The sequence below is a fragment of the Aythya ferina genome, assembly GCF_964211825.1.
Source record: "Aythya ferina genome assembly, chromosome: 5".
Lineage (NCBI taxonomy): Eukaryota > Metazoa > Chordata > Aves > Anseriformes > Anatidae > Aythya > Aythya ferina.
In genome coordinates this window covers 57,639,993-57,652,268 of record NC_140301.1, presented here as the reverse complement: position 1 = coordinate 57,652,268, position 12,276 = coordinate 57,639,993, and the positions used below count along the sequence as shown (strand labels likewise).

The 12,276-nt window shown below is 43.3% G+C and overlaps 1 protein-coding gene across 3 annotated transcripts in view; it reads left to right on the top strand.

Moving 5' to 3' along the window:
* BRF1 (BRF1 general transcription factor IIIB subunit) overlaps positions 1–12,276 on the top strand; it is a gene marked incomplete at its 5' end in the record, with an annotated part of 169,169 nt that overhangs the window by 93,167 nt on the left and 63,726 nt on the right. For all 3 annotated transcript variants that reach the window (XM_084522788.1, XM_084522789.1, XM_084522790.1), the window contains 4 exons: positions 1,952–2,078; positions 3,412–3,451; positions 3,541–3,633; positions 4,382–4,660. In XM_084522788.1, the coding sequence (XP_084378914.1) occupies positions 1,952–2,078; positions 3,412–3,451; positions 3,541–3,633; positions 4,382–4,660 (539 nt within the window). The remainder of the gene's footprint in view (positions 1–1,951; positions 2,079–3,411; positions 3,452–3,540; positions 3,634–4,381; positions 4,661–12,276) is intronic.

The window sequence follows — 12,276 nt, the reverse complement described above, 5'->3', positions numbered from 1 at the left end:
TGTTCTCCACGTTGCTCTGAAGGCCTAGAAGGAGTTGCTGCTTTGGCTGAGCCTGGGTGCTCATCTCAAACTCTGAGCAAGCATGGGATAAACAGCAGTGTCTTTGCCAAAGCAAGTGCTGGTTTGTTATGGTGGGAGGAGGATAACAATTCGACTCGGTGAGGCTGGCTGGGAGGAGAGCCCTGCCATGGTGGGACTACCTCTACATGCGTGATTTGTCATGAAGAGGTGGTGGCTGCAGCTGAATGAGGACGGCTGGGAAACTCCCTGCTTCAAAGGGATGCCTGGGTTTGGCATTAAATGAATCCTGAATTAAAATAGCATCAACAGTGCCCTAGCCAGGTCTTTCCTTCGGCCTGATAGATGAGGCCCCCTCCTGTAAGGCAGGTAGTGCACACTGGAAGCTTATTAATGCTGCGAGATTACACGTCTGTTAATTAAAAGCTGGGTGCTGCTGCCACCAGTATCATCCTCTGCTTTCCAATTTGATTTAAAAGAGGGGAGACGAGAGCTGGTCAGTGGTACTCTGAGGGAAAGTTCTGGGCTGTCAGTCGTGCCTTAACCCCAGACAGATGCCTTAACCCCAGACAGGACTGGGCTGCAGAGCTTTCTTCTCCTTGGCAGCAGTAGGGCTGGTGGGCGAAGCTGTGCGTGGGCTCAGCAAGCTGCTTGCTGTCGGCTTTGCTTGGAGTCAGCTCTCCCTGGGAGCAGGGGCACAAGGCAAAGTCTGCTGCAGTTACAGCAGGCCTGGGTCCTTTTGTCTGAGCTGGCTTGTCTTGCTCCTTCTTTTATAAAAAAAGATAATGTAGGTAGTGATAAGGGTATGGGGAAAGAGAGTAGCCAGGTACACTTGACCTTGGCCCTGGAGTTGGAAACTGAATTTCTGCCCTATTGAAAATTTCTTCCTTGAAGGAGTTTTCTTGCAATCAGAAGCAAAAGAGAAAACCATGATTGCTTTTTAGGAGAGAGAAATTCTGAAATGTCCTGGGCTGGGAGGACTGAATCACAGGTTTTTAGTTTCCTAGCTTTGCCGATGGAAGCTGCTGTCAGCTTTGCTTCCTCTGGAAGATGGGAATATTCCAGTGAAGCAGCTGCAGATGCGTCGTTGCGTTTTTCCCATGGAAAATGTTGATATTATTAAAAGGGCACTTTCTGTCAGAAAAGCATTCTGCCAGACATTTCCTGACCTGGCTTTATACTTAACCTTTTGTCTTGCCTTCTCCATCTGTAAAATTGATGTGATCATTCTCAACCACCTGTGCAAAACGCTGAAATCCGGGGATGAAGTTATGACGACGTGGTGTCATTTAAGAGTCGATTTCTTTGAAAGATTCAGCCGCTTTCACGGCAATTCCCCACGGAGCTAGTCACATCTCTCACTTAGGCAGGAGCTTCTCAAATGTGAACGCTGAACAAATACAAAATATGTTATTGTAAAATTACATGCGTTCATCTGTTCTACGTGCAGATGAGCCTTTTATTTTACTGCTGCTTCTTTGTGTCCTGGGAAGATTGCTTGTCCCTCTTCCCGTCAGTATTTCTGAGCATACTCTTAAACTATGATGGCAGATATTTTAGGTTGGGAATCCGTTTTGGTTTTGTTGTTGATCCCAAAAGCAGCGAGACAGGAGGAATGAACCGCAGTTCTCGTCTCAATTTTGGCTGCACATAATTGACTGTAGTGGCTGTGGTAATTCTCTTCCGTCTTTGTTCATCAAAAAAGTGTGTGTTACATACTCTAATAAATCAAAAGCTAATTTGCGATATGAAAAGATACTTACTTTGCAGCAAATGAAACAATTAGTATCACTTCAGTTTTAATGTATTCTGTATTTGAGCCAAAGTTTCTAAGGATGACATGTTTATTCTGAAAGTCAGCAGTTTGATGCATTTCGTTACCTTTAAAGAAGTTCTTAACGATGCCGTGGTAATATGCTGTATGTGTTGGTAGGTTGACAGAGTTCGAAGATACACCAACAAGCCAGCTAACCATAGATGAGTTTATGAAGATTGACTTGGAAGAAGAATGCGATCCTCCTTCGTTTACAGCCGGTCAAAAAAAATTGAAGATACAGCAGGTGAATTCTAAGCTGGATGCTCTGTGTATTTCTCCCCTTTCCTCCCTCTCTCTATTCCTTCTGAATTAAACAGCACTAAAGCCTAACTGGCCAGCATCTGATCAGGTAACATCTGTTTTGAGCTTCTTAAGAAAAGAGTGAGCACTGGTGCATATAATGCCCATTAACTTAATTTTTATTATTTTTTTTAAAGAGTATTGTTTTATGAGCAAGGGGACAGCTTTCCATTGAAAAAAATGCTTAGAAATTCTTCTCCCCTATAATTTTTGCTGGTTACTCCAGCGAGGTGTGCTCTTTCAGATACATAGCTTCAAATCTAGCTTTAAATATCCCCCAATGAGGGATAGAAGTCTCTCTCCAGTCCCAGTTAACCACTGCAGGAAGCACAAAGTCACTGCTTTTGCTAGTGCAGATCAGGACGTTTGGGTGTTTGAGCAAACGAGCAGCCGTGGAGCTCCCACGTTTCTCAGGATACCACTGTTTGGTGCTTAGCACGACTGCTGTGCTGTAGAGGAGGGCTCAGTACATGCAGCCCAGGTGTGTTCCTGTTTGCAAGGTGATGCAGTTACTCCCAGCACTATTCTCTCCCTTATGCTTGCTTTCTGATGACGTGCGTGTTTCTCTTCTTGTGCTCTGACCTTTCAGCGAGGCATCAGATCTTTGTGTCCTTACAAAACTGGAGTCTCTCATGTGACAAATAAAGCTGAGCTTGTGGCTTGAGAAGCTGTCCTAATGTCTGCACTGCTCTTGCCTGTGCTGTGCGCGCTCTCTTGTCCTACTTATCCAGAGTTAAGACACCAGAGTTGAAAAGGTTCATGCCTTGTAATGGAATCAGAAACCATGCACTTTTTTAAGGCAGTAATATTTAATACTCTAAATATACTATCATTTAAAGGGCTGTTGATGTGTTTATGGTGTTCTCAAGAGTCTGTCAGATGCTGCAGGTCAGTACTTCAGTCTGCCATTGCACACATGCTGTGTGTGGCCTCTGCACAGCAACTCCAACACTGTTTTGCACTCACCCTCACCTACAGACACAGTCACGAAGTCTAACTGTTGAAGAATGAGGCCTTTTGTTTGCAGCTCGCCAGAGCTGAAAGTTCCTTTTGAAGTATAGAGATTTGTGACGTAATATTTGAAATGGGTCAGTATTCTGAAACTTGTTTGTCTTGCCTGGCTGATAATACAAAATAAAATAATTTGAATTGGGATTTGAAACTTGCTTATTACTTTTAAAATACCCTATGATTCTGTGTCAGCGTATACAGTTCACAAGTAGGACAGAGGTATTTTTGTAGTAATTTCACGTTTATTTTGTTTGTTTTCATTTCAGCTTGAGAAGGCGTTATCAAAAAAGCTGGAAGATTTTGAAGGTATAAGTTGTGTTTAGTGTAACAGATCACTCATTTCCTCAAAATTACATCGATGATTGCTGAGTTTTATTTTTATTTCATCACCACAGGTGAAATATCAAGCTATCAAGATGAAATAGAGATTGAATTAGAAAATAGTAGACCAAAAGCAAAAGGCGTATTTGCAAATTTCACTAAAGATGGTAAGTCTATAAAATGTTGTGACTACTTAAATAATAATGGGTTCATATCCTGCAGACAGTCATAAGTGTATGAACTTGATTATGATAAATGTGATCACGTATATGCTTGTGCAGTAAAAAATCTCTACTTATTGCATCGGGGCTCTCTTTGCTTTTCAACACATCATGCCAAGTAGTTGGTTCAAATGTCAGCCTCCAAAATAACTTAATGCAAAATAATAATACAAAATAGCAATAACAAAATAAAACCTGTTCAATTCAATTATGGTACATTAATGACTTTGGTTGTTTTTCATTCCTGGTACAGTGTAAGTTTGGCACTGACGCCTGAGTTGCAGAGGACCTTTGTGCAGATCCCTTGGTCACTGAATGCCCTAGTTGACAAATTGGCATGATGGGTCTCTGTGCAGGTTTAATTGGCTATTTTTTATTTGTAATTATCCCAACAAGTAGTTGGCTTCTTTCAAAAAAACCTTTTATCTGGCATAATTCAATAACACCATACTTCTATTTTAAGTGATGACTGTATTCACAAAAACACATTTTAATAGCCAGGGTAATGAATTTGAAGAGCATGTGGAAACTTCATATATTCATACATAGTACTAAAATACTGAGTATATTTTCTACAGCTTTTCTCTGCAGATTTTAAATCCTTTTAGTGAGTCCCTCTCTATTTACTTAGTTTCTCTAACAGATGGTATGCAATGATGTGTTGGTTTGTTGTATTTTTTTTTCCCCCTTACAGAATCTATAGAAGATAATGCGTCTAGCATATTTGGAGAGGAAGAGGCAGAAGATGAGGAACTGGAAGCAGCTGCTAATCACTTAAACAAGGACTTTTATAATGAATTTCTTGAGAAGGATAGACTAAAAACAAGTGAAGATGGAGAATGCAAAAATGGAAATGAAGCTCCTGTAAGACCACCTGCACTAGAATCCTTACTTGGTCCACTCCCCACTGCAGCTAGTCTTGGCATAACAGAGTCCATAAAAGAGTGTATATCCACCAAGGACCGAGAACTTGGTGAGTAAGAGATCAGTTCCAGAAAAAGCTGAGAGAGGATATGTTGTGTAATTTCCATGTATCTTGATGGTTACTGTGGTAGCAATTCAGTGAATTGCTGTAACACTGAGCTGCAGGAGTCGTGAGGCTGGATGAGACCCGTGGTCTAAGTTGCTGATATCGGTCATTGACGTCTGTTCCTCAGGAGGCTGAAGGAAAATCCGGAGTGCCTAATTATTTTCTGAAGCCTGAAAATGTGTATTTCTTAGTCAAGTAGATCTGCAGTTATATGATAGCTGATGGGCATATTTTAAGCCTTGCGGTCTCAATTAGGAAATTGGAGGAAGCGGATTCGTGTAAGGATGGCTTGAAATTAAACCCAAGTACAAGAATTTTAGATGAAGGGAGGCTTTCATAAGAGACATTTAGTGGAGTCAAACATGATGCAGTCTGTCTCTGATTGAGCATCTTCTGTCATTTGCAAATGACAAATGTTTAAAATGTTTGAAAGAGAGAATAATTGGATGTATGTCTTGGTTTTTTTTCATCGATATGGACTTTGTTGTGTATTTTGGCGGTTTTACTTTTTGTCTGAAGTCTGGCTGTAATGTATTGCTCTGTACAAAACAGTAAGACCAGGGCTGATGAAAGAATCCAATTTTGCCAGAGCCATAGAGCAGCCAGTAGTGCAAACAGGCAGTCATTCAGGCAGCTTTGTTTGCTTTCTCTTACGTGTGCTTGAGCTTTATGGAGATGGCATTTTTTAAAATTCCTTTTGCATCTTAATGACACCGAGAACTGAACATGTCTAAAGGGCACTTTATTCTTTTCTTTATCAGAGTTAATTTTTCCATCACAAGACACACCTGCCCAAATCTGTTCTGTCAGCTTACTTGGAGGCTGACACACCAGAACATTTTGTTATCCAAACAGTTCTGATGCTAATTTCTGTTCAGCGGCACCTCCTTATAATAGGGTACTCCCTGCCTCAATGGATGAAATGAATGCATGCAGATTCTTATTATGTTAGTGCTCACATCCCAGAAACATAGCAGGATGATTGCACGTTTATATTTGGTATCAACTAAAGCATACAGAAACACTTGAGTGGTTTTGTGTTTATTTTAATTATGATTAAGAAAATGGATGGCTCATGGCTCGTCTTTCTCCTGGAAATCAGTGGTTCGTGTCGAAGCGAGGTCAGTAATGGCTAGAAGCTGTTGTTGCCTGACTGGCCGCTGACCTGTAAAGATGAGCTCCCGGTGATGGACGTTTCTCAGCTGGCATCACTATTGACCATTTTAATGGATGGAATGAGGTCTAAGTGAGTCTACAGATGAGCTAAGCTGATATAACCCCGTGTGTTCCTCTGAGCTGGGCTTCAGGCAGGTGGGCAGGAGAATGCATGGCTGCTCATGCTAGGGCTCGGCTGTGGTTTACTGTGGTTTTCTGGTTTTGTTTTTTTCCAAAAGCGGAGGATGTGCCAAATTAACTGAATGTTCAGAACCAGATAGGTTTCAATATCTTCATTATTTTTTAATGCATCTGGGAAATCACTGTGAGCATTTGAACAGGTGCTTGTATTCTTGATATGCTGTGAAGCTGGTTTGCTAAATTACTGTTTCGGTTGTGTTTTCATTGTAGATCATGTCCCAGACTTTTTTTCTTTTTAGTGACTCTGAGGATTTATTTTAATTGTTTAAAATTTCCATGTTGGATCCGATTCACTTGTCCGTACTGCAGGGTAAACATGTTGTGGTCCCAATCATCCGTAGCCCGTGCTACCTTTTTGCCAGGTGGTGTGTCTGCGTTGTCTCTGAGGTCCTGCTTATCTTTGGGAAGCTGTCTGGGTGCAGAAACAGTACCAAAGCCTTGGTGTGTTCTGGGTGATTGGGAACCAGGCTCGCAGTTTGCATATTACCATGTAGAATAAAGAAAACTCCTTGTAAAGATGTGTGCTGCTGGTCACCTGTGCATCTTAGCACTGAGCCTCATCAAAAAACGGCAAAGACGTCTCTGCCATCTCAGGCACTGACTCCTGGAGTTCTGCCTCACTGTGCTGGGAAATCTGGGAGGGGTTTGTATGCGGAGGTGGTGTCTTCCATCAGGCCAGCTGGTGTGGCTGTAAAAATCAGACGGCTTCCAGCCCCCCCAGCAAGGCTGAGAAAGAAGCAGCATTTTTCAGAACTAGAATGAAGGCAGTTGCTGCAAGTTTCACTCGAGATGGCACAGATCATCTCTGGAAACAAAAATAGTTGATACCTGTGGAGAGAGGAGGAAAGATAATACAATTTCCGCTTTCATCCTGTGTGTCTGAATTGAGTTCAGTGCAGTTTATATTGTGAATCTTGGCTGGCGACGGGTTTGCTGTGGTATTTCATGTTCTAACACCTCAGTTGGCAAAGGGAGAGTAATCATAACACTGAACCCTTAGGGTGACATTTTGGGCCCCTTCCACAGCTGTATAAATCATAAAACAGGAGCCTTGCCTGTGCCTCATCCCCTTCCAACTCAAAGTCACCTCCTGCGGCGCAGAGCGGCTGGGTGAGGCTGAGCTGCAGACCTTGGTGGCATGGTGCTGCAGTTCCTGCTGGGCTCCACATGCTGATGGGTACAGCACAGCAGCTGGAAACAGCGTGCGTGCTGCTACGTGGTGAAGATTCATGGAAAACCCTCGTGGTGATACACGGCGTGGCTGGGCAGGTGGCTATGAAGCAGAAGCTGGGCGAGCAGGTGCACTGTGTGCCATGTTTAACCTCCTTAAATGCATGGTATCCTCTCTCCTCTCTGCATTAATCTCTCTTCCACAAAAGAAAAAAAAAGCTCTGCTGTAGGTACCTTCTACAAAGTCTTCTTATTTGGCTCATGCATGTGGTATTTCAGTTTATAATTGCCCACATCATCTGCTTTGGGAAATCTTCCACCTTTGTGGCTGCAGCAGCAGCAGCAGGTTTCTCACAAACTGCATGTGCAGATAAGACTTAAGTGCAGAGCCTAGGTATTAAGAGAAATTCAGTGTATTTTTGCTTCGCTTACAATTGGTGTTTGAGCAGTGTGAGACTGTCTCTGTGAATGTTTTATGGAAAGCACAGTAGTTAGGAAATTTGCATTACAAAGAGGGCATGTAAGGTACTGGGTTAATGAGACAGGCAGTAAAATGCTTAGAATAAACACTACATTTGACTTTTTTTCCTACAAAGTATATTAATTTGCAGAGACATTTGAGCTGAAATCTCTTTGAGTCGTTGCAAACTGCTTCTTATTCTTCACGACAAAAAAGCTTTGTTATGAAATCACAGTTTCGGAGGTGGAGATGTGGTAGATCCGTCTCTTGGTTTTCCTGGCGGTGCAGCATCCCAGCGTCCTCTCCACGGTGTGCGTGTGCTTTCTGGATCTGAAGTTTCTCCAAACAGGAGGAACTGCCATCTACAAATACCACGGACTCTTGTTCTCAAGAAATATATTCTTAGGTGTAAGATTTCCCCTTGCGATTTATTTCTATGTCCCTTTTATATCACTCCAAGTAATTTATCATCTTTCTTGGTGTTTCTGGCCTTCTGGTGTTTGCTGACTGTCACCTTGTCCTTCCCGTGTCACTTCTAGGCTACACACAGCCAGTTCATCGCTTTGTGCCACATCAATCAAAAGTCATAAACCTGATTCTGGCCATGATTAAAACTGAAGAAGGTCTGATAACAACAGAGATAAAGACAAACTACAGGGGGTTGGTTACCAACTAACTTCTTGTAACTTCCCCTTTGTAATCCAGGTAGCGTTTCAGACCTGATTTAGTTTTTGTTTTGTATCAAAATTTGCATGCAGTCATTCTGGGCAATAGTTTCAAGTGATGTATGTGAAGTGGGTGGTAACACGCTCCTGCATGTCCTCGAGAAAGTAAGTGGCTCTTGCAGTGAAAAATCGCTGTGCATGTGCTGTCTTGCGCTCGGTTAGGCATCCAGCGAGCTGCATTCGGCGCTAATTTCACCAAGTATACATGAGAAAGGTTTTGTGCGTGTCCGTAATTAATAGTTTGCTCATTTATTACTCCGTGTGTTTATGCCTCCATTTCTGCCGCAGGCATAATCTGACACACGGGCCGAGGTCGAAAGATGTTTCCATTGATTTCTGGGGGTGTTAAAGACCCCATGCAGACAGCGCTCATCGATCCAATAGTTGTCAACATCTCTGGGTACCAGCACTTTCCAACTTCTTATCCAAGAGGACATGGAAAGTGACCGAAGATGGGGTTACAGAGGCAGGGGTAGGCTGATCTGCCAGGATTTTATACTCTTTTCCTCCAGCTTTCACCCCCCTCACCCTCCCAGCTGCCTGCTCCCACTTCTTTTTCATCCTGGCACTGGTGGAAACAGGTCGAGGAATGGCTCCTGGCAGCAGCGTGTGTGACTCTGAGACAAGCTTATTTGCTCCCCATCAGGGAGCCCAGACCTGGCTTCCTGCGTGATGGGCAGGAGGCTCATTGAAACGTTACTCACCATCGCTTCGTAATAGCTGGAGGAGTGTTGACTCCCTCTGTCTGTTGATTTCTTCTGTGATCTTCCTTTCTTCCTCAGATTTTCTGAGTACATCAGTGCCAGCCATTTGAGAATACATAAATGTATATGCACGTATGAAAGTATACAAGAAGATATAATCACTAATTAGAGGGAACATTATGAAGCCCTATTAAATCATAATTACCACACAGATGAGAAATAAAGCTGCTGAGTTTAGCGCTAATTGTGTTATATATGCAAAGTGCACTTGGTCATCAGTGTAAGCACGCGTGTCCCCATCCTGGTGGCTCCTCTTCTTGGCTCTGACTTTAATGGTGCTCTTGATTTTGTGGCTTTAAGCACCACCTGTGGAAAGGAGCAGCGTGTGACCTGCTCGGTGCCACCATCCTCCTGTGATAGCTCGGAGGGTTTGCTCTTCCTCTCGGTGTGCCGTTGGATCACCGGGGAATATTTTCTATGGCAGGGCTACCTCTTCACCAATTTTGAGAGAACTAAGCACTAAAAACCTCGATACTAGCTCATCTTTCTAAGCCAGCGTCCATATTCCTATGTTTGGCAGTCCTGATAGACCGTATCCTTGATTGAGCCTTCATTATGCTGTTAATGAGATGTGAAGAGCTTGCTGCAGCCAGCATGGTAATAGGAGACCTCCAGCTGGTTTGAATACAGTTTTCTGATACCTGAAGTCTTTGCCTGGGATTACAGATGACACAATTTTCTTTCTTGACTCTGTACGGCCCTCCCACATGAGTGCTGTGTGTGCATGTGGTACTCCAAAATCCATGGACACGCTTTTTGCACGCAAGATCTTTGCATATCATTAAAGGATAGGAATGCTATAAATTTGTTCCTATTCATATCGTGAGTAACTAGAAAGGTTAAGGGATGGAAAATAGTCATATAGTTTGGCTGAAAGACTTCCAAAGGAATCTGGAAGGGAATTTTTTAGAGAAACGTGCAGTTTTTTTTATAGGCATCAGGGAGATAAACTGAAGTGGCAGCTTAAGCTGAATCATGTATTTTACACATTCGTGGATAGATCTGTTAGGAGTTTTCCAGAGGCTTATCAATGCAGATACTCCTTGTAGGAAAGTGCGTGCCACTTTTGGCAGGATCGTTGGTCAATAAAAGCTGCTGCAGTCAGCAGAAAGTGTTGGCGAGGGGGAATCGGGCTCCTGAGGGGAACCGCACAGACCCAAGGCTGCCCTGAGCCTCCAGCTGGCCTGGCCTGGCTGCTGCCTTACCCTGACTGTTCCAGAGGGAATCTCTTTACCCCCTTCTCTCCCCTTCCTTGGTTTTCGTTCTGTACAATTCTGGGCATGGTTTTGAATCTTGAAAGCTTTTCCAGGCTTGGATATTTTCCCTGACTCCCGCATCGTCCCAGCTGCAGGGTGGGCAATAGGCAACGTGTCTCTTCTGCCTTGAATTTTTCCAGTAACAGCCTGACAGAAAATCAGCTTTATTTTTCAAGCTGAGTAACGTGAAAGCCTCACGTTGCGCTTGGTGAGAAGGCTCAGCTGCCATTCAAGGCCTCACCCTCCCTTGTATGAGGAAAAAAGGGAAAAAGCTGCCTCGTCCCCTCTGCTTTCTTTTTAATGGAGCAAGGAGAAGCGATTGGCAAGGGCAGGTTTGTAATGCGTTGTTTTCCTTCTCTTAGAGGGGAAGTCAGGTCTGCCATCATCTGCTCTGTCTGCTCTCCTGGCTAGATTTAGGGAAGTGGAAATGTTAGAAATGTCCAGGAGCACAGCACAGAGCAAGCAGGGAGAAGGGGAGAAACTCAGCTGGGTCCTTAGACATGGTTCCTTCCCCACAATTAAACAGCAGGGCTGTGAAACCACTTGTTCCCTGAATACTAAAAGGGACTTGTGTTGTGGGTTGGCTTTGGTACGTCAGAGTTTGTATGTGCCAGTCTAAAATTTTCCTTCCTTTGCGGCTTCTTTTTAAGGTTTTCTCCTGTCTGCACACCCTAGTGCTTGAAAAGATGCTCCTTCTCAGTGTGGGAGATACTTTTAGGGGCATTTATAATTGCTCCCATCCTTACACAGGCCTGTTTCAGGGAACCTGTGGAAACGTCTCCATCTCAGGAGTAGCTCCCCTGCTCTTACATCGTTGTCGAAGTAGGCTGCGGATGGAAAGAGAGCTGGGGGAGGTGGTTTTGGGGGCTGACGACACAGACACACAGGAAACCTGGCTAAAAAACCTGAGTAACTCCCTGCCAGCATGCGAATTATATGACATTTCCTTTTCCACACCTGCCAAAATGTGAGCCTATTAATGCTCCCAGCTATTTGGTTAGGTGGCCTGTTTTCTGAAGAAGCGGACATTCCTGCCCTACCCTGCTGCCAAAAAGGAAGAAAAATCTTTCACCAAAAAACTTGGTGAAAACTGTAATTGTTCATTAGAGAGCTGTGGAAAGTGAAATGTGTGGAGGCTACACGGAGAACATTAAATTCGGATGGAAAGCTAACTGCTTAAAGGAATGTTATTTGAGCAATTCATCATGATATCTGCAGTGTCAGGAGTGGAGACCTGGGTTCAGTTCAGGGAGGCTTCATGGTCCCTGTTGTTATTGAGAATAAAGACTTATTAACCTAGGTCAAGAAGCCACAAAACATGCCCTTGGAAGAAGGAAATACAGTGCAGACAGATTTGCACAGCTTAGCTACTTTGAGTTTAATATGATGGACGATAAATCCATGCGCAGTGCTGTGGTGGATCCTGACCACTCTGCGTTTGTCTTGCATCTTGTGAAAAAGCTAAAGTAATCCTCCATTTAGTGCTTTATTTTCTTGTGGTACAGGCGCAGCTGTTGCAGGCAATACCTGCAAACTGAAAATGCACTGAAGTAAAGCCTTCAAACGATTTGCCATTTCCCTAAGGTTTGATTTATTTTTTTTTTAGCAGTTTTCATTTTCCTTTTGTTTGGTTGCTTTGAATTTAGTTTGAAAAATTAATTCCTATATCCTCTTAAGGATTAACTTCATCACACCCCTAAATACTTCATCTGTTTTGTTTGTTAGTCTGAAATCCCAGCACTGTCGTAATGGTCAAGAAAAACATGTATATCTATGGGTTGGACCGCAGACTTGCGTAGATGACCTTTGTAATTAGGGATTTTCAGAT